The sequence below is a fragment of the Toxoplasma gondii genome, chromosome V, assembly GCF_000006565.2.
Source record: "Toxoplasma gondii ME49 chromosome V, whole genome shotgun sequence".
Lineage (NCBI taxonomy): Eukaryota > Apicomplexa > Conoidasida > Eucoccidiorida > Sarcocystidae > Toxoplasma > Toxoplasma gondii.
The window spans coordinates 705155-728299 of NC_031472.1; the positions used below are offsets into that span (position 1 = coordinate 705155).

Below are 23145 nucleotides of genomic sequence, written 5' to 3' on the forward strand. Positions count from 1 at the left end.
ACTCAAAGAAAACAAAGGCTCCTCCCCCTCTGTCTGAAAATACTGCAGCGCCGCTGTATGATCGGAGTTCATCCGCAACAATATGGAGAGTCAAGAACAAAACCGATGCATAATAGCCTTGATGTCAACAGCACCGTTTCCTGCACCCGACGGGTCTTCATTACCAACACCTGGGCTGCAACACCTCCTATGAGTGATCTGCCGATGCAACGTGGGTCCAACTCAGCTTCGTTATTTCACTAAGACAGTATGCGTTTGCTTTCCCCTTAACCAACTGTCTTCTCTTAGAGTCAGTCTCTAACGGACCAAGAGCTACTCGAACAAATTGTCACAGATTTCTCTCTTCGAGCAGTTCGCTTCGATGACTCGGTGAGCCTTGAATGCGATATGCGACGAATGGGATGGAATCAAAGACACAGCGGGGAAACCTTTTCGGTTGGGAGATCGGAAGGCTAGCGAACAAGTGTTCCAAAGATAATCGAATGACAGCTGCCGGTTTTGCAAATATGCAAGATGTGGTCCTTCGCTTCGATACCCATACAGAACCTTGCCGGGCCATAGGAGTTGCTACTCATGCACAGTTAAGTACCACTCCCTGAATGAATATCTACACTATGCCCTAACTCTTCCTTGACGTACCATGCACGCAGACAGAGAGAGGCCGCGCCACTTTTCGCAGCACAGAAGTGGCGCCAAGACCTCTGGGTTATCATGTGGCGTAGGCGCGAGTCGCGTTTCAGTGAATCTTTTTCTGCAGGATAACAGGACCGGTCTTCCTGCAACATTAATTCACCTAGCGAATGGGATGCACCTGAAAGCCGAATATCACCTGGATTTCCATCTCCAAGTGAGACCTCATCTAATGCATTCTCACTTGGGATGGCGTATTATAAGAGCGCGAATTCTAACTCTCAGCTCCAGGAAATATGCTGCGGGCATGGTCGCCCGACAGTAAACGGTGGCCTCAACGATCCTCAGGACTGCCACGATAAGAAACGTCCACATGGAGGATGGCACGGCTGGCGCAGTGTCACTGGGTTTTCACTTCCGCAGGAAAAAAGTGCTGTTTCCCTTCCTTTTCGTTGACTGCAGAGCATTCATTTCAAGCTGTGCACCAAAGAGAATCGCTTCATCATGTTCTTTTTCGTTCCCATCAAGCATGTAAGCGTACAACCACTTTCGCATCTGAGTCGGGATAACGGTGGGAGGGTTTAGAAGGGTGCAGTGTGGAAAACGAGACCCTCTGAAATGTAGCCGAGTCTGTCTGTTGTCAAGTTTGCTGTGCTACAAACAAGTGAATCTTTTTCGCGAGACTCGTTTTCTGCGCAGCTCAAGGACATTGCAATACCCGAAGAGCTAGATCCCGTCTTCGTAAGTGCTGCACCTTCTGTACTGCCAGGTTGTTCCATGAGAGAGCTGAGACGAAGCATCCAAAAAGCCATAAGAACATGGCACACTCGCACTGCCATGAACGCGTGCATTCTATTTTCTACCCTTAGTAGTACGCTTCTCAACTGCAAATGAAGCCTTCAAGGCAGACAAGTCCACGAAACGGAAGACGTGCCTCGTGGCTTCCAACCACTACACTCTGATCTCATGATTAGTTTGCGGTTGCCACCATGAGTTGCTGCCGGTCTGTACCGCTTTGTGCATCCAGCATGCATCCTGCTACGATCGCGTTCGCAAATTCGTGCAGAGGCCGCAGCGAGCCGCGGTGCTTCAGGTAGGAGAGAACTGGCGATTTGTGCCCAAGCGTGAAAATTGGCACTTCTTCAATCGCTTGACAGTACAGGCGAAGCCACCAACAAGCGGGGAAGCCGAGATGGGTAGATACACGAAAGTGCGAGTGCAGTTGATATATTTCTTGTCGTTCCTTGTCAGCAAATAGTGATCCGGAAAGATACGTGGTTATTGATTGCGCGACGTGTTATGTGGATGTGCAACCACAGAATGTACAAAGAATTCAACCCACTTCAATACGGTGCATATCGAAACAACGCACTGCAACTATTTGTGTTGGAGGCCCGATTGATACAACGTGAACGGTAGCGTTTCCTGCTTTCCACTGAAATCGGCGCTCGGAGATGATGACCACCAGCTCTTTAGATATTCCTTTCATTTTCTTGTTGTCTCGTTCCTGCCAATTTCTCTAGCTGTCGCCGGATGCGCCAGCTGATTTACGTCGGACACCTCTGTATCTCAGCGGACCTGGGATCTCTCTCCGCGAGCGACGATCCATGCAAAGGCTCTTCGTCGGCTCGGCAATAGTATTGCTACTGGCAGACACTCAAGAAAGAGACACGTTTCAGTGCTCCCTTAAAATCCTGCAACTGTACAATTCACTCGAACATTCTCAGTGAAAAACATTCAAAAAAGGAACCAGCAGTCCTGTTGGGTACCCGCGGGATTGCTACAATCCTTCCTGAAATCTTCTAACCTCTTGTCAGTAGGGACGCGTGGAAAGCCACGAACAGTTTGGCGTTACTATCGACAAAACAGAGCTCGTCATGCATCGCATCAAAGAGGCCGGGAAAAGTGTGTTCAGCTTGGCATTTTTACAATGCGCCTTCTGGCTGCGAACCATTCCCCACTTCGATTCGTTAACTGTATGCCGTATTGTACGTGGCACATCGAACCAGAGCTCCCGTATCCTCGTGCGGCCTGCGATTTTCGCTTGTTTGAGTTCTAGAAAACCGTATCGAAATCGTCTGTTTCCGAAATCTTCTAAATGCAAACACATGTCACGTCCTCCACTTTGAAGGTGAATGCCTACGTACAGGGGACACTGTGTAAACGTTTGTGGACGCCCTGGACAGCTCAAAGATCTGCGGCGATTTGCGTAGGTCCCTCTGATTCATGGTCGAGTTGTGTTTCTTGCTTTCCTGACGGAAGTGCCCGCGGCCAAATGATTGCCGGTCTCGCTTATTCTGTGTGCTACTACATCACGACCTGGCGATTTGTATTACAGTCACAAACAACTCTATTTGCCACATAACCCAGACTGTTCCGAGAAAACTTCACCATCGGCCAACGAAAACCCTGAGAGCCGAGTTCGAGTATTGAAAAGTGTTTAGAGTGTGAATCTGTGTTAACACCGGCGCGTTCCGGCGATCTCTGTTGTTCGTTTCTTAGCGCCCAGAACAGAGGGCGGACAGCGCACAAACGTTCTGTGTTCCCTGGTGGGTCCACGAAGTGGCATCAAAAACCTTTTTTGCAGTGTATGCAAAGCGGGTCCTTCAAGCAGACAAGGTACAGATGGGTGTCGCGCCCACATGGACAGTTCCAGGTTTTTCTCCGGATACAGTTCCAACCGTCTCAAGAGGCCTCAAAATGAAAACCTACGAACAGGCTGCGCGCCTCCTTCAAAAACGTTTACAAGACAAGCAACCCTGGCAATCCACCCACTTGCAATTTCTCAAGAACACTTGAAAAAACCAGTCATCTCAAACTGAATTTCCTTGAAGACAAGCACAACGGGACACGAAACGCCGCGACTTCCTTCGTCCGAGCGTGCTTGTCGACTGCACCTCCCACGCGAGGCGGCGCGTCCATCTGTGACAGAACGAAACAGACACGTACGGTACACTCGTTCGGGTTCTTTCTCCTTGGAAAAGAAGAATACGAAAGACTTCTGAACCATGAGACATTCAAAGAACGGCGAAATGGACTATCAGAGTGCCGCTCTTCTGATTTTTCACAATCTAACCAGATGGAGCATCAGAGTTCAAGGCAGACGTTCAGGGTATGCACTTCGGATTGGGCCGCCGATTTGGGGGCCTGAGCATCTGGACAAATGAATGGACGCAATAAGATTTCTCACCAGGATTTTCGTCTGTTTCCTACTCTCTCAGAACAAACAGACGTCACGAACACACACACACACACACACACACACGAGAAAATACTCTCAACACAACCCTGTGGAAGCACAACTATACAGCCCCTTGGAGGTATCCAGATATATTCGTACAGAGAAAAAGATCAACAAACCTAAACAGACGCAGGAGAACACCCATAATCGCTTTGGCGGTAGTTTTTTGTCATCGTCGCGTAGACAGAGAGCCTTAGTTTCTTTCCTCACCCCCAGGACTCATCTTACACACTGACACATGTTTTAGACAAAACTCACCAAGTCTCCCTTGAGTTTGTCAGTAGAGTCACTGAGAAATCTCGTGTTCTACTCGAAGAGCCTGTGGGCACAGACAGAAAGCTCCTGTGAGAGTCATCGACAAAATAACGACTCACAAAAAGAACTCTCAATCCAGTAATCAGAATCTCTACGATCTAAACCAGTAGGTCATCCCGATATATATATATATATATATATATACATATACTCGCGAGAAAAACGTGTAAAGAGTCGTGAGCAGTTTGCTTGGCACAACTTCTCTTTGTCGCCCACTGGTGTCCGAACAAGATGTTTTCCCCTGAAGCCCTCGTGTCGCGTTCCCGAATGAGCGTCGTTCTACGTAACCCGTTGCACGCATGCGACTAAGAGTGAAGAGAAAAGCAGGATCATTTCTCGACTTAATTTACAAGCGTGTTTCGAGAAAACGCATGCATGGAAAGCTCCTACCGTGACCATTGCTGCCTAGCTTCCCCTGAAGGAAGAGCTCCCACGACGCTTCTTCTTCCTCCACTTGTTCTGCATTTTCGTCGGTGACACCCTCTTGGCGAATGTCGAGTTTTCCTTTGTTGGTCAACTGAAACAGAAAAAACTCCAGAAATCTTCTTCCTTCCGTTCCACATAAGAGGATGCAAAAACCTGCGGGAAATCAGCCTCTGCTGGGAGGTTGCGAGACCCTGGGACTCGTTCACAATCGTCCGCCCAGAAAAGCACTAGTCTGAGTTTTCAACACAGTCCGTGTCTGCGAAAATCCGTTCGCGAAAAACTGGATCCTTAATCTTTAGACGACGCTAAAGACACTTCATCCAGGAAAGAGGCCTCCGAGGAGCCTTCCTAGAAGCGCATGCTAGAAGGCCTCCCTCCCTCTCTTACCACGCCTGCTCTGCTCAGACACAAACTTCCCATCAACGCAGAGGACTGAATACACTTTTATTTGGAAGCTCCATTTCAGGAGTTCACTTAGGGATCTAAATTGGAAAGAGTCACCACGGTCACTGGAATAGTTCTTCTGCACGCTTTGTCCGAGTGATGCATTAAAAAGTTCGGACTCACCATGAGTGCCACGAGGAACAGGCGGCAAACTTCGTACTTTTCGCGGCCCCGCGCAACGTCACTGAAGGCGGGATATGGAGACTCTGAAGCATGCGTTCTTGAACCTCCGTTGCTCTGCAAGAGGCAGAGTGTCGTCGCATTCTCCTTTCCATCTGGAGAGGCAGAACAGCTCGCCTCCGGACGTTCCTCACCCTGCGAGCACGCAGCCTCAGGCCCGCACAAAGCAGGGAGGACCGGAGCCTGGAGAAAGCAGAGGAGACAGGCGCGGGGTTGCTGACGAAGAAGAAACTTTTCTATGCCAGAACAGACGCTTTCGACAAGGACAGAGCGTGTGGGCGTCTCGGAGGAGTTCCGGATCACAGAGGGGAAAAACCGGGAAGTACGGAAACTCGAGAACTCTCAAGAAGCTCTCTTTCAAACGCGAGCGCTCCACTCTGCGCTTGCTGCATCACGTCGTCGCCGCAGTTCCCAGTTTCCTCCTTGTCTTCGCCTACAACCTTTCCTCACGGCTGTCTCTGCCCTGTGCAAAAATGCACCTGTCGCTGCATGCATTCTTTCTATACGAGACGCGAAGCTCGGAGCTGTCTCTCTCTCCCCTCTTCAGCCTCTTGACAAACGCGGCAAGGGAATCTGTACACACTCACTAGCCAGTGCGGCCCAAGACAGTTTTTCTCCGACACAGCGTAGTCAACAAGCGGCCTTTCGGTCGCTTTTATTGGCCGCGCTTACAACGAGGAAACCGAACGAAGTATTGTAAAGCTTTTCGCGCGAGGTCTCGGTCCGAACAGTTCTAGGTCAAAACAGGCGCGAGACATAGATCAGCGCGGGAGCACAACACTCGTTCATTCCAGGCAGAACAGACATGCAGCTGCCGCGCTCCAGTCAGGTGCAAAGTTCGCATGCGTTTTCGACAGCGCCGCGTTTGTGTTCGTCCTATAGTCGGATGCGAAAGACTTTCCAGCCGTTCCTGGAAGGCACCACTCACGTTTTTTGCAAGACCGTCTACGCGCTGCAGAAGTTTCTCCTCGTAGGCACAAATGTCAAAGGGCGGCAGGGAGGAGCTGCGGCGGAGCTCTCCTTCCAGAAACACCGTCCAGCGAGCGACTCTGCACGCAGAAAGGAGACAAGAAGAAACCGGCAGAATTCACAGCTGCAGACTTCTGCCAGGTTTCTGGAACAGGGCAATGTGAAGAGAAGGAAAAAGACTCGAGCGCAGCCCAGAGATGGGGAAATACCGACTACGCAACACCTGAAGCTGCGATCCAGACAGCGAGGACGCGCTTTCAACACGGTTTTCATCGTTTGCAGGTGGACAACGGTTCACAGACGTTCAGCGTACCAGTCTCTTGATGGACCATCAAAGCCTCTTCGAGGGCGAATGTGAATATCAAGAAAGTCTTCGCGATAATTATTCGACCACGAAAAGATAAACCCGATGGAAAGACAGTGAAGGAAGAATTCGAATACCCCAAGAAAACAGTCTCCGTTGACAGCTCCTCATTTTCAGGTAGTCAGAGCGAGGACAAAGGAAAAAAAAGAAAACGACGAAAAATACGGATGTCGCTTTTGCCGCCGGGACGAACTCCCAGACACAGGCGTGAGTTAAGTTCGTGACACTGAATAGTCGACCCATCCTTAACGCCGCAACCTACATCAAAAGAACGCTTCGGAGCTACGAAACACTGGTAGAACCGTCCGCATGCCCGCGCCTGACATCTCTACAGCCCCATACAGCGAAAGAGAGCGAAACATCAACATACATGCACGTTGACGTACGTTTATGTGGAGATGAACACACCCGCCTGGAAAGAGAGCAAACAGATCGACAGATACGCAAAGCTAAATGCAAATGCCTACGTGTGGATGTCTTCTCTTGTATGCTCTCAAGTGTCGACTTCAGGACGGCGGGTGTAGCGACTCTCACCTCTGCAGCAGTTCCTGGTCAGACCGCTTCATCTGGACCGCCTCGACGGAAAAACCTTCCACGTGATCCTCAGCGGCTTCCTGAGAGGGAAACAGTCGCCACTGAAACCCCATATTTCTTTCTCAAGTATCCACCGTAAAAGAACATACCTCAAACTAGCGACCCATATCTAAACGTATATCTCCATCTCTTTCTGGTACCTTCATCTATCTACATACCTATCTCTCTGTATCCATATGTATATATGCATGAGTATATGTATCTATATCTCTATATCTATATCTATAACTATCTTTCCACCTATCTGTTTCCACGGATACATCGACGTGTATCTACAGCGCGCGTTTTGTCAAATGTAGATAAAAATGTGCCTTCTCCGGGTCGGCGCATGTGCGTCGACGTCGATGTGTATCGCATGCAGACGCACGCAGTCGTGTTGTTGCTTTTTTGTCTCCTCCTTTCTGTCTTTCTTCGAAAAAAAAGGCGAAGATAGAAGCGGACTGTCTCTCTGCGGTGTCTCAAGGAAGCGAGGAGACCAATGGAGAGACAGGAGACAAGGAGAAAAGCCGTGAGACAAGAGGGAGTAGGAGAGGCGGAGACACAGAGACGAGCAAAGTCCCAAAGGAAGAGCAGCAGAGAAACAAGAAAAAGGAGGAAAAACAAAAGGAAGAGGCACAAACACGCATGTGGGGGAAGCGAGAAGACACACCGTGGCGGGGACGAGAGGCAAACTGACGGCTGCTTGCAGCTGCTGTTGCAGCTGCTCCTTCTCGACAGCGCTGAGGAGGGAGACGCCCCGTTGATCTTCGTTGACCATTTCTGTGATCCCGTTTTCTCTCTGATCTCTGACCAAGTCTGCGCGGTCGTCGAAGATGTCCTGAAAAGCAAAGACAGGAGAACAACCTGCTTCTCAGAGGCACAAGGGGGGGGGGCCTCCCGCGAGAAATGAGGGCCAGCTCCGTTCGTGAAGAGCAACAAGGCTTTCACTGCATGCATGCACTTAGGACGGGAAGTTCACCTAGCCAGCACGAGTCGAAAGTTAGGTCCCGCCAGGCTGAGAGGACCGGCTTTCTGAATTCAGGACGAGCGATGCGAGGAAGGAATTCTTTTAAAAAGCTCTCCTCTCATTAACTGCTGCTGAAGATGCCACAAAAGCGCCTCGACATCCGAAAAGGAGCAGGAGACGAATACAGGGGAATCAGAGAGAAAAGACGAAGAAGAAAGAGGAAGGCGAAAAAGACGAAGGAACAAGAAAAAAGGGGAAGCAAGAAAAGCAGAATCCACGGACATGCTGCCAGGTTTTCGAACGACGCAGGAAAAGCGAGAAGAGTGACGGCAAAGAGACGGAGGAGAGGAAGAAGACACAGACAAGAGCAGACGAGAGAGAGAGAGAAGAGCAGGAGGGAACAAAGGATAAAGGGAGAAGCAAGAACAAGAGAGAGAAAAAGAAGCTCGACACAGAGACAGCAGACGAATCCACGTAAAGAAGAAAACGGCAGAAGCCTTCGTCGTGTTAAAAAGAAGAAGCAACCTACGCCGACATCTGCCTCATCCAGGTCGCGCCATGTCGCAGCTTCCAGAGGCTGCAAAAGCCGCTCCTCGGCTGCCTCTGCAAGAGCCGCCACAGCGTCGACTTCGGCAGCGGGAGACAACGCCGAAGGCAGACGCCTTTTCTCCTCTTCTCGGGTCTGCTTCTCAGAAAAAATGGAAAGAGTGAACAGAGGACTCAGAAGCTGAGAAGAAAACAGGGAGTTCGTGGCGGCGACAGAGCCAGAAAAAAGAGGGGGGAGAGACAGAGATGTCGGGAGCGAGAACGGAGAGAACGAAAGACCCCGAGAGAAGAAGGTAAGAGAGAAGGAGCGACGAGAGAGAAAACGAACAAAGAGAGGAAAGAAGACGCATCAGGTGTCTACACACAACGCACAATTTGACATTTCGTCCTGTTGAATCCACTGTAAGCCTCCAGCTCAAATGCCAAGAGAATTCGACGCCACATAAGAGCGTACACGACTTGGAAAACTCAGATGCGTACAGACAGATGCACCCGTCGACGTCAACATGCGCTTTCAACTGTGCGTCCACCATAAAGAGATTGTCATTTGCATAAGTATATATATATATGTACATATATATACATATATGTATATATGTACGGATAGATATTGGTCTACATCTATAATTCATCAGTAGGTATAGTACCGATGTAAACAAAGACCCATATATATATATATATACATGTACAGGTAAATAACGGCCAATAAATAAGCACATAGATGAATTTCCTCGCTCATTTCTTAGCTTTTTCTGTGTCTGAAGGGAACTCTTTGTTCTCTCTCTTAGCGTACCCGGTGTCGGTGTTGTTGTCTGAGTCTCCTTCTGAGGACTGCCCGTCTCCGGAGCCTCGCGTAGACAACATCTTCCATCCATTTCCATCGAGGCGTTTCAAGGATGGCTCCAATGGCAGAGCATGCAGAGACAGACTCGAAAGATACTTTCCTGGGATTACGCTGGCCAAGTCGATCTTCCTTGGCACGACGTTCCTCGCCATCGCGCTTCCCTTCTGCTCTTCCTGCCTCTCCTTCCTCTGCCCTTTCTGAAAGAGTGTCGTTTTCTCTTCCTTTTCTTTTCTCGGCAGAGACACGGAGCTCGAAAAGGGACGAAACCCCCGCGATGCGGTGTCTAGACAGCCTAATTGTGAAGGGAGAGCAGGGCAGCTGAATATCCGGATAGAACGGCAGGCGGTGTTCTGAAACAATCGACAAAAATGAAAGAAAGGCAGAAAAAATCGCCCGCGGTGCATCCACTTTGTCCTTTTCTTCATCTTCCGTTTGCCTTAACGTTAATTCTTCGTTTCCCTTCCTTCCCTCACACGCGTCCTGTATCTCTTCCTCGACTCCTTCTCCTCTCTCGTTCCTTCTCCTCTCTCTTTCGGTCTTTCCTCGTCTCCCTCTTCTCTTCTCATACCCTTTTTGTAGCGGGTCTTGTGTAGGCTGTTTCTCCAGGCGGGACTTCTCCGCGCGTTCTCTTCGTCGGCCACAACCGCCTCTGCGGCTGCGAGTTCCCCCGCGCTCCAGAGTCCTCGCAGCAGACTGTTCATGCCTTGTCGCGTATGCAGCCTATGGAAGGCGAAAGTCGCTGTCTCCGACGCAGAAGCCAAGGCCGCCGACGGCAAGGAAAAGTAGAACTCGGGAGGCAGCCTAGAAAGACACCCGCAAAACTGGACGCGAACGCCGGTTCCATATCAGGCGACAATGCAAACGGCTAGGCATAGACGCGGGGTGTGGTGGGCGGATTGCGGTCAACTGCAAGCCGCCCGTGTGAGGACTTTGAAGGCTCCGCACCGTCTTCGAAGTCGCTCGTAGCGACGGAAACTCGAAAGTCAACTTTCAACTTGAGAGAGCGCAGGTGTGTGAGCTGCTCTTCCGGAAAACGACGAGCACAAACAACAGGGAATCAGGAGAGCCGTTCAAAGAGACACTTGAACGCAGCGGTGGCATCCGAGAAGGACAGATACGGAGACAGGCGAGCGAGAGAGGACCGAGAATGGAAAGGGTGCTCGGGCAACACACACTGTTCCACACTCTGGAGAGAGGAGGCGGAACGCAAGAGTGGACGAAAAGTTGTGAGACGACAGATGATTTCGAGGGACAGTGCCAAACCGGGAAGGCGAAAAACGGAAAGGATTGCTCACGGGGAAAAGCCCGGTCGAACGAAGCAAAAACTTCACGATCCAAACTAGACGCCCACGGTGACGGAAGCGGCTTAAGAACGGCCAAAGAGAACAAGCCAAGCACGCTCGATCCTCCCGACACAGACGGAGCCCAGTGGCTGCGCTTCTTCGACAACAGCAACGCTCGTTCGTGAAACGAGACAGACACACAGAATTTCCCGACTTGGCAACATACCGAAATGTAGGTAGAAATAGACAGGCAGATATACATATACTACATATGCTTGAAGAGTTCCGCGAACTGCCAACAAAAAAATAAAGACATGCACAGAAAGGCAGACAGGCGAATGTGCATATATATATATATGTATATAAATGTATATACACGCATATATAGAGATCTCTGATTTTCGCCTTTCTCACCCAATTTTTCATCTCTCGTTTCCGGTGCTCAGGGGGTCAGAAACCTGCTAGCCCGGCCTCTCGCTTCTCTTTCAACTCTTGTTTGTCTTTCCCCTTTTACCTCACGAACCGAAGTCGAGAAGAAAGCCTGGCGGGAGCGTCCCTGACGTGCATGAACCATCCCAAGATATATTTCCAGAGTCAACCTACCTGACGCAGGAGCCGAAGCGGACGGGGCGCCTCTCAGTATGGTCTCCTTCTTCTCGCAGAGACATCAGCTGCTGCCGACGACTCTGCTTCTCGCGACTCAAACTCTGGTCCCTCCTCGTCGTCTCCACCTCACCGGCTTCCTCGCCACATAAGCCACAGGAGAGACCTTCTCTCTCGTGCTTCTCGCCTTCCTTGTGCACCGCCTCTCCCCCGCGCGAGTCGCCAAACTGTTCTCTCTCCACCCGGCGCCGCTTCGCCTGCCTCGGAGCTGTACATACACTCCAGTCTCCAGGTCCCGTGGCGTGGAGGAGGCGCCGCAGCGCCGCTGCGCCACCGATCCCCGCTTCTTCTTGTCTTCGCCTGGCCTCCAAAATGCGGTCGACGGGAGACAAATCCTCTCGCGACGGGCGAGAGGCCGAACGCGTTTCGGCTAGCGAGGAGACCCCCAAATGAACTCCCCTTTCTTGTCGACGTCTCTGCTTCTCTCTGTCTTCTTCCCAGAACAGCGAGCGCGCAAAGTCCCCCGGGGAAGCGTCGTCGAAAATCGAGGACTCGAACACTGCCCCGAAGTCGCTGCTCTCGGACGCTCGCATGAAATCTCCCGGGGCAACCGCCTCAGAAGACGCCTCGGATGTATGAACACTTGAGGAGACGACAAAGGCAGGATCGTCTTCGAAAACGTCGAAGCACAGACCGTCGTCGTCGAACTCGAGAAACGCGCCGAGACCCTCGCTAGGCAACCGCCCTCCATCTGCATGCAACTCACTCACGCCAGACAGAGAAGAAGAGGAAGACGAAGAGGAAGACGAAGATGAAGAAGAGGAAGACGAAGATGAAGAAGAGGAAGACGAAGAGGAAGAAGAAGAGGAAGACGAAGAAGAAGAAGAAGATGAAGAAGAGGAAGACGATGAAGGGAGAGGAGAGGGAAGAAAGATTTTTCGTCTTTTCTCTGGACGAAGAAGAGATTGGTAGAGAGGCGCGTCGCGAGTGTCTACCATCAAGCCTCCAGAGGCCTCGTGAAGCAGAAACGACGTCAGCTGAAAAAAAAAAACAAGTTCTCCAGCAATTCCTTTTGGAAACGCGCAGACATGCCCACAAAGAAGACACCTCCTCTCTCTACACCGGTCTCTGGCCCTCAACGTAGATCTCTTCTCCATCTGACACCATCTCTGCAGACGTGCATGCGTTTCTTCCGCACTCAAGGAAACGCCCTGACTCCCCTATCGGTGTCCAAATAGCCTCGACTCACGCAGCCACCTTCCCATATACCTGTAAACTGTATCTATATATATATATATGTATATATATGCTGTCTCCATATATATATATATTTCGGCATCTCTCTATTTTGCTCTCTCTCTCTCTATATATATATATATATTAGTGTGCCTATCTATATCACGATCTATCTGATTTTCTAGACAGATGGACATGCAGATGGAGAGGTTGTAGGGGAGTGTGATGATACGTGCGACTTGAGAGAAGAACAAAAAAAAAGTTGAAATCTGGATCTGCATGTTTGTGTCTGCGGATGATACCCGGAAGTGTTTGAATTCTCGGTATTTGTGCGTCAAGGCTGCTTCCTCGAGTTCCGCAATTCTCTCTCGGTCTTCGCCGGGGGTCGCGTCACTTCCGGCGTCTGGTCGGGCGTCTGCCTCCTCCTCCTCGACTCGCCGCTGCGGGCCTTCGCCGAGCCGGGAGCCTCTGCGGCGCAGGACAGGAGGGAGGCGCACGAGGTCGGGTGGTCGGCTCCTTTTGTTGTCTGCGACTTCCTCCAACTCGCCGTCTCGCGCTTCGCTCTCTCGAGGGAAAGTCGGCAGAAAAAGAAACGCGCTCCCCACGACTTCCTGCAGAACCGAGTGCCTCGCGAACCGCAGGTTCTGGGGTGGCGAGACACCCGACTTGTGTGAGCCGCGCGCCTTCCCGTCCCCGACTGCATGCATCGACTGAAGCATGTGGAGAACGAGCGCATGCAGATGCTCGATTTTCCTCCCCCACACTTTCGCCAGACGCTCCAGCAGCAGCGCCGCCTCAGAAAACTCCATGCGGTACGTCTCCGCACCATGGCCAGAAGCCTCGTCTCTCTCGACTGCTTCTCTCTCGGCTGGGCGGTGTGTCAACGGGGAGAAGGCGGGCAGACAAGCCCCGTCGACGGCCGCGACTGCAGCAGCGACGAATCGTCGAGGTGTGACGATAGGAGACGAAGGCGAAGAGACTGTCTCCCGGCTCTCCGCGAGGAGGAGTTCCTGCGAGTCTCCGCCCTGCAGAGACAGGTGATCGCCTCCGTCCCTCCAGCCTTCCTCTCGCACACCCAGCAGCTGCGAACAGGCTTCCTGGGAAGCCGGGGGCGACGCGCTGGAGGCAGCCTCTGCATGCACGCGAGGGCCAGCGTCCCCAAGTTGAATGGCGCCGCTCTCGGACAGCGAGAGGAAGAACGACAGCATCTGCGCGACGTCGACCTGCCACCACCACGGCGAGGAAGACGACGGCGCGGCAGTTCTGAGAAGGAGGTCCTCCACCTGCGCGAGAAACGAGGAGACCGAGCTCGTCCGCTGTTCGATCCCTACCTGTCGCTCGCGCCTCAGCACAGGCGTCTCCTCCAGGACGCCGGGCGCGCCGGGGCGCCCTAGGCCGAGTGCGGGGGACTGTGCAGCGGTCCCGTACAGAGGCGCGAGTCGGGGAGAAGAGAGCGCGACAAAAGATGCCCCAGCGGCAGACTTTGTCTGGCTCTTCGAGGGCGTCTTGACGCTTGCTGGGAGCGCAGCGCCGAGGTCAGGCGGGTGCGGCGGTGTGGAGGCCCTGCTTCTACACGTGGGCGTTTGAAAGAGCTGAGGGGGTGCAGCGTCTTTCCTAGGAGAAGAAGGCGCACAGAAGACGAAACTCGACTCCGACTGGCGTTTGCGGCAAGACAGCGGAGACGAGAAAACTTGCTTCTCGCTGCTGCCGTCGCTGTCTCCGTCCTCGGTCTCACCGTCGCTGTCTGCTGCTGCACCTGCACTTGCGCCGACTTCGCGAAGAGTCCTACCTCCCGCAGAACGGTTTGGAGAGAGAGATCCTCGAGACAGAGGAGAAGACAACGGAGAGCGAGGAGCGCTGCGGACCGCGCGACGGCGGCTCACCATCTTGGAAGACTGCATGCCTTTGCAGAGTCTAAAAGGAGGAAACGACACAGAAAAGAGAAGAGAAAACACGAACAAGAGTGAACCGACGCGAGGAAAGAGAGAGAGAGAGGCCTCCGCTTCTCAGTCACAAGAAACGCCGAACGCGGGCAGGGCAGAAAAGACGCGGTGGAAAAGGGACGCGACTCCTCGCTCGTGGAGACCGAGACACCCAGAAAGGACTTTCTGCAGTCCGGCCACTACAGGTACTTCAGTTGAAGATGGACAAGAAAGTTGAGCGCCGACAGAGGAAGTGTGTAAACGCAGAGAGACGCCGCACGGGGAAAAGCAGGCACGCAAGGCGAAGCCTCCAAGACGCCGGCGAAGAGGCCAGACGGAAAAAATCGCTTAAAGAAGAGGAATCGACCCGTCTCCTCGGCAGAGCGAAACCCCCAAAAACGTTCCGCCAACAGAAGAAAAGAGAATCTGGAAACTCCTCGTTGAGAAGAATTGTCTCTTCAGGCCCGAGCTACCGGCGGTCAGGTGTTGTCTCCATGTCTTGCGGAGACCCCAAGCCTCCGTGTCAGGTCTGCAGGAGTGCATGCGTGCGGGTGGACGGAAATCAACAGACATAACCGAAACGGGAGAGAAGAGAATCCAGAATTGTGGAAAACGCAGAAATATACATGTATATATGTGCGCGTCGAGACTGTGCGACGACTGACGCGTCGAGTCTCGCCGGGACCGGGGAATGGTGTGCAGACACGCCCTTGGAGGTCGAGGCAGGAGGAGGTAAAGACGCGTTCTTGTTGCTTTTCAGAGCTCGTTTCGGAGCCTAGGTCTCGAGATAGAGAAAACACACTCCTTCTTTCGTTTCCAGTGAAGCACGAGGCAAGCGAGCGAAGAATTTCCGACAAAACAGCGTTTCCTCGACGCGCTGGCGGGCCGGCGATCGCAACGCTGCCCTGCATGCAAGGCGACGTTTTCTCGGGTGTACGTACACTGTGTGCGTCTGGAGAGTCAGACACGCGTTCAAGCTGTGTCCGAGCTCTGCCAGCGAAGAATCCATCGTTCTGCTCGGTTTTTTCCGGGGACTCTCAATTTCTTAGTGAAGAGACGTGGGAAGAACTCGGCAGTGCGTTCTCTCCTCGCGTTTCCGGTTTCCCGCGCCTCTGTCTAGCTCACGCGCATGGCCCCGGCTCATCACGCGGTGGGTGGGTGACCGTTCTCCGCGCCGTGCAATTTTCGCAGGAAGTCTATGCCCCTCTTCAAGACTGCAACTGCCTTTCTCGTCGTTTGGAAGTTACACCGGCTCTGTTCCACTCACGTCTCGTTTCCATCCACGGGACTTCTCGTCTGTCTGTCGCCTAGTCGCCAGACCGCGCCTGGACGACGCGCGCCAGCCAGTCGTCGGTGCAGTTGGCTCTGTGTAGGTCGTCTCCGTTTACGTCGTGGAGTTCTTCCCATGGCCCTTTTTCTTCTTCTGTCAACTCTTTTCTGTCTCGTCTGACAGCCGTTCTCAGCTTAGATGCATTCAAGCGTCGTGAGGAACTGGTGTCGCGCACAAGCTGTTCCTTACTGCAATCCAAGAGGACGTAGAGCTTCAGGTGTGTGAAGAGGAATCCGCACACGCATGTACGGCAGTACATGGGAAGGTGCGTCATGTAGAACTCCTTGGAGGAATGACCGTAAACGTCTGTCTCTCCATGTATTTTTATGCGTGCGAGTGCATGCACTGACGGGGAGGTACCCGCTGGGATGCGGTGGACTTCGTTGCTCTGATCTTCTCGGGGAACACCAGAGCATGCGAGTGAACTTTTGCGGCACAACCAACCTCCTCGTGAAGTCAGGGCGCCTCAGGAAAGACCTCCCGGAAGTTCAGAAAACAGAAGCGGAGAGAGAGAACTCGTCAATCTTTCTCTGGGCATCAGAATTCACTTCGAAGGTTTCGCTCTACGCGTGGGCATGTTGCCTGCCCCAGTGCCTAGTTATCACCTCTTTCGAGGAAGGCGCAGCTGCTCTCGCCTGGTCAGGTGTACGTACAGGGACTCGGAAATGTGTCTGAGGTGTTAGGCGGTCTCGTCTGCTTGTCTCCACTTCCCACGCAAACGGCCGCCATGGTGCTCCTCAAGGTTTTGCGGAAGACAAAGCAGAAGGAGAAAGAACTTCGCCTCCTGATGCTGTGAGTCAGGGTGTAGGGAGAAAGAGAGAACCGCCGAACCATGTAGCGAGGCCGACCGCTTCCGGTGTACGTACACCGAGTTCCGCGCTTCGCAGTGGTAACAGCACGAGCGTACTGCAGGTGTTTAGTGATCAGCGGAGATTGTCCGCGACGCTGGGCTGTATGTTGCTTTTCTGAAAAGGCATAACTTCCAAAAGTAAAGGGCTCTCTCTTTGCTTCTCGCGAAAAGTTGAACGCTGCACACCGCTGTCGCGTCCCCTTACTCCCCTGTGGCCATCTGTCGCGTGAGTCCTGCCTCCTCCACTCCCGCTGCTGCACGCGTCCTTGCATGCGTCGTTGCCTGTATCTCCTGCTGCATGCGCTGATGCGGGCTGGCTCTTCTTCGGCTTTCTGCAGAGGTCTGGACAACGCAGGAAAGACGACGATTGTCAAGCGAATCAACGGAGACGACTGGGACACGGTCTCGCCGACTCTCGGCTTCTCCATTAGCACCTTCGCCTTCCAGGGGTGAGTTGATTTTCAGCATCGCGGGTCGTACGCTGTGCGCGCTGGACACCACGAAACAGCGAGGACTCTGCTCATCGCTTCCACTCGCGACAGAACCGACAAGATGCACCGATGTACACAGCTTCCTGAGAAACCACTTCCTATTCTCTCATAGATCCACCATGTTCGCATGCATGCGTGTATGTATGTCTCTGCTCGTGCATGCATGCACAAATGTGTACGAAGTATAGCTCCACTCGCTTTCACACATACCAAGAGAACACGGCTCTGGACAGTCTGTCGAAACGAATCTCGGCCATGGAGACGTGGAGACTCACCCTGCATCGACCTCTCTTCCGAATGTCTGAGTGGAAAGGCTCAATTTGCACTCTACCGTCGACAGACGTCCTCCTTTCTCCGACTACGCGTGTGCTACTCACACGCATGCATGCTCACAGGTGCAACTATACATAAATATATATATATATATATATATATATATATATATATGTCAGTGTATGTGAGTTTGTGTGTTGTTTTGAGGGCACTGTGAATTGAGAGGTCAGGAGTCTTGCGCGAGGTTTTTTCTTTTTTTGCAGATACAAGTTGAACATCTGGGACGTTGGGGGCCAGCGAACGATTCGTTCCTTCTGGAGAAATTACTTTGAGGAGACAGACGGCGTCGTGTGGGTGGTGGACTCTGCGGACCGGCCGCGTCTGGAGATTTGTCGCGAGGAGCTTCACAAACTGATGAAAGAGGAAGTGAGGACTGCGTTCTTTGGGATTCGCCAGCGCGCTGAAGACGCGGTCCTCGGCGGCCAACGAGGCAGTTGAACAGAGGTTGAGAAGCAGTAGAAGAGCGAATGAGAGACGCAGGCTGGCGAGGAATCCGAGGAACAGCCGGAGAGGGAAGAAGAGAGAAAAGGCGACAGACAAGGACCGGTGGAAGCTAAGCGGGGAGGAAAAGGAGTTGCCAGTGAACAACAGACGCGAACTGCCAGAGAGGGAGAACGGAGACCCATGCAGGGAGAAAAGTGACAAGATAACAAGCCTCTCCAAAAGCAAGTCGTGATAAAGACAGGACGGGGAGCATGCAGAAGGAGAGCAAGTGATGGTGAAGACAGGAAGAGCGCCTACGAGTTGTGGGGGCCAGGCTGTGGATACTGACGCTGACTGGAAAGAAAGGATGTTTCATAGAGACCTTCAGTTACCAGTTTAACTTTGTCTCGAACTGTTTCCTCGCTTTTCCGCAAGCGATTCACGAATGGAACTCAAGTCGAAAGGAAGTCCACACAAATGAAATGGCCCGAACAAGACTGCAGTCGAGACACGAGGTGAACAGTCTCTCGCAGTCGCGCGAGACGAGAAAAGAGAGGGTCGCGAGGAGATGAGATGCAGCGCTGAGGAAGAACGAAGAAAAGGAAATTCAGAAAGTCGAGAGCCAGCTAAGGGAGCGGAAGAACGCAAACACGAAAAGGCACCTCGTTGACTTTTTTTCTCTATCTCCCCCTCCCCCTGTCCCCCCCCTTGTCCATCTCCTCTCTTTCTTGTCTCTTCAGCGCTTGGCAGGAGCGACGCTCCTCGTCTTCGCAAACAAGCAAGACGTCCCCTCTGCAATGACAGCAGCCGAAATTTCGCAGGTCAGACTCTCTCGCGGTGGAACGGCAAATGTCCACCACACGGGAGAGTGTACAGCTAGATATGCATGGAACCATCTCTATGTATCTCGTAATTCACACGAGCCGAGGGGAGGCAAGTGTACACATATTTGCGTAAATATACATATACATAGAAGCATATAGGGACATATATGTCCAAGTATACACACATTTGCATGCACGCAAATCTATCGATATATATATGTATATATATATATATATATACAGAGAGAGAGATGTGTGTCGACACAGGTGTATAGATACATGCATATATTTAGCTGTGGTATATTTATACATACGTAGACATGTAGACATCTGGTTAGATACAGATGTACAGGTGAGTACGTCCTACGGATTTACAAGTGGTGCATGCCTGCGAGTACACAACACAGAGGCCTGTGTCTGTCCGCGGGGCTCTGTGTGTAACGGGTGGACGTGACTGTGAAAGAGTAGCTGAGGCGCATTTGCGGTGTTCTGTTCGGATTTTTTTTCTCCATGCAGGCGCTTGATCTGGATGCGATGAAAGAGAGTCGTCATTGGAGCATCGCTGCATGCAGCGCCTGGGAGGGCGCCGGTCTTCTGGAGGGAATTCACTGGCTCGTGGAGGACATTTCTTCGCGAATGTTTGTCCGAAGTTGAGGCTTGTTTCGCCAACGACTCTCCAGAGACTCCAGAGACTCCACAGAAGCAGCAAGGGAAGTCCATCCCACGACCGTCGAGGATCTCGAGAGATGTCTTGCAGAGTCTGCTTTCCAGCAAAAGGTTTAAATCTTTTTCCCCAGATTGTCACTCTCAGGGCGACACGCGTGAGGAAAGAGGCGACTCTGTGGGCAGAGAACCTGTTTGCATGCGGCGTCGAGAAAAAAATTGGTAGCAGCCTGCAGTGGAAGACGCATGCACATCCCCATGGCACATGCGAGAGAACAGCAACACTCAGCTTTGTCGCTTCTTTCATCGACGCTGTTTCTCGTCGTGACATAGGGGTCTGTTTTTTTTGGAATCGCCGCTCCTCGAGTTTAGTCGAAAGTACGAGACGCGCCTTTGTAACCCCCAGCAGAAAAGACAAAGGACAAAGAATCAAGGGAAACGCAGGGGAGAGAAAGAGAAAGAGAGGGAGAAAGACCGGGAGTGTCGAGAGAGGAAGAGAGAGATACACGAATAATAGAGGTGCAGAGACCGAGATGCGAGATCTTCGTCGTAGGAGACCCTGGGGATGGAGCAGGCTCTTGGGAGAAGCTTCAAGGACTCGGGCCTGCTAGCTGTGCTGTCACTCTTTCGCTCTCGCATGCGGAGGCAGATTGTTTGAGGAAGAAAACATTTCTTTCTGTGTCTCAGAGAGAGACTTGTCAATGCCGCAATTGTTTTCGACAAGGAAAGAGACACACTCGATACGCACTCGCGAATGAACTCGCACGGCTCGAAACACAGGCGTTTCTCTGTTTAACTGGGGGGCCGCTGCTCTTCATGTGTTTACTCCGGAAGTCGTAGACATCCTGGAACTTTTTTCTTCTCTTGATGCTCACGTTCTTCTGTTTTTTTCTGTCCGTTTCTTCCTCTCGTCCTCTCTCTCTCTCTCTGTGTCGCATTGGCTCTCTGGAGTGTCGAGCAGTCTCGCTTCTCTCCAGCGAGAGATTGTTGACTAAGGGGCCCTGTTTCACCGTCTCGTCTTCACCTTTCGACTTCTTCGCAGCAGCTGATATTTCCCTGCCCACTCTCTCCAATCTTCAGCCGTTTGTCTCCTGCATCGATTCATCCAGAAAGCAGCTTTATGCAAGCGTTTTTTTCCAGGACTACAGAAAAGCTTCTTTGAACTTCCTGCTTCTTGAGAGCGTCGGTAGCGTCATGGGACTTACCATACAGCGCGTCGCTTCTTGTTTGAAAGAGACTTGTGACGACGCTCACTCTCTTCATTCGTCCTTCGTGCTCCTCTGTCTTTCTTCCCCTCTCCGTTCTCTTTTTCCTTCTATCTGTTCTTTTCTCGCTTCTATGTTCCCCCTTTTTCTTCTGTCCCCTTCTTTCTTATCTACCTTATTTCTTCCTCTCTCGTTCTTGTTCTCCTTCCTTGCTTTCCCCGCCCCCCCCCCCCCGCTCTCCCTCATCCACTCTTGTTTCTCCTCTCTCTCTTTCTACGGTATGCAGAGAACCTGTGTGTCTTCACAGAACAAAGCGCCTCGAAAACTCTCCTTTCAGGGTGTTTCCTCGCAAATGCCACAGGGGCGTTTTTCTTCGCTCTCACTTCAGACATCTCGCTATCAGTCCGTGTGTGCAAACTGTACAGACAAATCAACCCGTTCCCCACAATGGTGGGCCAGCGCCTGTTGTTCGTACTTCAAGGAGCTTCGATCTTCTGCATTTTCCTTCACTTTCCTTCTCCTCTATAGACACACAGAGTGAAGGAGCTTCGATCTTCTGCATTTTCCTTCACTTTCCTTCTCCTCTATAGACACACAGAGTGAAGGAGCTTCGATCTTCTGCATTTTCCTTCACTTTCCTTCTCCTCTATAGACACACAGAGTGAAGGAGCTTCGATCTTCTGCATTCTCCTTCACTTTCCTTCTCCTCTATAGACACACAGAGTGAAGGAGCTTCGATCTTCTGCATTTTCCTTCACTTTCCTCTCCCTCTAAAAACACAGCACACGGTGATTCAGATCTTTCTGGGCCTTTCCATTTTCATCAGACGCGACGTTGCAGCAGATGCGCCAGGATCTCTCGGGTGGTGCGGAAAAAGGAGATACATGCAGCTCGTGAGTAAGAGGGAGAGGACTGGGTTTCGTGGCTGGGCAAACGCGTTTTGAAAAGGACAGAAATAACGCAGACGACATGGCAGGAAAAAAAGGGGTCGCAAGAATGCTGTCTCCAAGGAACTGGGCGTCTTAAACTTGTGTGGTGTCACCGGCGGAGAGGCGCACTGAGGGGGGGTGCATGCATGCGTTCCTTTGCGCGGAGGAAGAACGATTGTTTCTTGCTGAGCTTGTGTTCTCCGTCGAAAAAAACGGTCTCTCTCTTCTTCGCTTTTCTTCTTTCGCTTGTGCTTGGCACCCTTCGCAGACTCCTGTGAAATTCGCCCACCTCTGCCCCCGTCGCTCTCCCTGCAGATGCAAAGAAATAGAGGAGGGCCTCGCCTTCAAGTTCAACTCTCCCTCTCCGCGAGAAGACAAAGTTGTTGCTTTCCACGGATTTTCTGCTCTTCTCCGGTGTCCTAACAGTCTTCGGACCTCCTCTTGCGGCGAAACTTCCTCGCTTCATTGGAGTGTGAGGCGGGAGCTGAGCGTCGCCTCCCTGCGACGGCGAGAGGCGATATTCTCGTCAAAGGTATCGGCAAAAGAAGATAAAAAGCGCGTTTTTCTCCTTCAACAGAAATCGTTGCCTTGGCTTCTTTTCTCTTCGCTGATCTGAAATGCCTTGCCCTCCCAAAAGGCGAGCGCTGCCCGGAACGCTCGTGAAGAGAGAAAGTTCTCCCGCCTAAGATAGTCCTCTTCTCTCGTTTTTACACTTCCTGCCTCTTGACTCTCACCTCATCTCCTCCAAAATTTCTATTTACATACACGTATATATATATATATATACATGTTTATCTTCAGTCATATGCACTGTATATATATATATATATGTGCATGCTCCTATATCTGGAGAGCTTTGTTTTATGTGTTTGACTTCCTCGCTCGTCTGGGTTGTTCGCGCATCTCTTTCCCTATTCGCTCTTGTCAAGCAGCGAGAAGCGGCGCTGCGACAACTCGCAAGCCTTCCAGAACGGACTGGACAGACGACCTTCTGCCGCGCCTTCTTGTTTCCTCCTCGCTTATTTCCCCGTCTTTCTCTTCGTCCTCTTTACCTTCTTCCTCTTCTCTTCTTCCACCGTTCCACCTCCTTTGTTTCCACCCTTTCCCCCGCTTTTCTTTGGCCTCTGCCCCGTCCGCCCCCCCGCGCCGTCGCTCTGCATGCTCGTCTGCCCGCCTGTTCTCCTGGGAGACGGCGCGGACTGACGAAGGCCTTTCCTTCTTTCTCTCTGTCTCTCCTGGAACCTCTGCTGCAGGTCCGTCCTTGCGCGGTCACTGCTCAACTCGTCTCTCTTCTCTCTGTCGAGCGATTTCTTCGTCTGCCTTTTTCTCCGGCTCTGGCCTCCCTCCTTGTTCTCTCCATTCGCTCGGGCCAGCTAAGCGGTTGAGGAGAAGCGCGCTCCACTTTCCATCTGCTCTTCTCTTCAGGCTAGAAGAACGCCCGAGGCTACGGGAGGCGTTGAAGTCAAGGAAACGAGGGGAGCAGTTGAAACGCGCCGCTTGGTTGTGTGAAAAAGAACGAACTTCCTGCCTTTCCTGTTTCTGTTCGAAGCGCGA

General features: G+C 52.0%; 4 protein-coding genes across 4 annotated transcripts; 3 read left to right on the plus strand and 1 right to left on the minus strand.

Annotated features, from left to right (window-relative positions):
* The first annotated feature begins 362 nt into the window (after positions 1-362).
* On the plus strand, positions 363-1816 carry TGME49_212937 (hypothetical protein). The gene is made up of 3 exons (XM_018779581.1): positions 363-847; positions 1093-1371; positions 1658-1816. Exons 1-2 carry the CDS (start codon positions 641-643, stop codon positions 1213-1215), a joined length of 330 nt encoding a protein of 109 aa, XP_018637865.1. The 5' UTR covers positions 363-640; the 3' UTR covers positions 1216-1371; positions 1658-1816.
* Positions 1817-3361: 1545 nt separating this feature from the next.
* Positions 3362-14522, minus strand: TGME49_212940 (hypothetical protein; the record flags this gene model as incomplete). The annotated part of the gene is made up of 12 exons (XM_018779582.1): positions 3362-3552; positions 4130-4190; positions 4577-4703; positions 5180-5419; positions 6165-6285; positions 7104-7183; positions 7813-7980; positions 8639-8791; positions 9449-9849; positions 10068-10300; positions 11386-12422; positions 12924-14522. Coding segments are annotated over 12 exons (4221 nt in total). The 3' UTR covers positions 3362-3551.
* A 2078-nt stretch (positions 14523-16600) lies between these two features.
* Positions 16601-19448, plus strand: TGME49_212950 (ADP-ribosylation factor family protein 2, putative; the record flags this gene model as incomplete). The annotated part of the gene is made up of 5 exons (XM_002371003.1): positions 16601-16665; positions 17062-17172; positions 17751-17913; positions 18711-18791; positions 19311-19448. 5 exons carry the CDS (start codon positions 16601-16603, stop codon positions 19446-19448), a joined length of 558 nt encoding a protein of 185 aa, XP_002371044.1.
* A 1927-nt stretch (positions 19449-21375) lies between these two features.
* On the plus strand, positions 21376-23139 carry TGME49_212955 (hypothetical protein). Its single transcript, XM_018779583.1, has 2 exons — positions 21376-22123; positions 23017-23139. Exons 1-2 carry the CDS (start codon positions 21734-21736, stop codon positions 23098-23100), a joined length of 474 nt encoding a protein of 157 aa, XP_018637867.1. The 5' UTR covers positions 21376-21733; the 3' UTR covers positions 23101-23139.
* Positions 23140-23145: the final 6 nt, after the last annotated feature.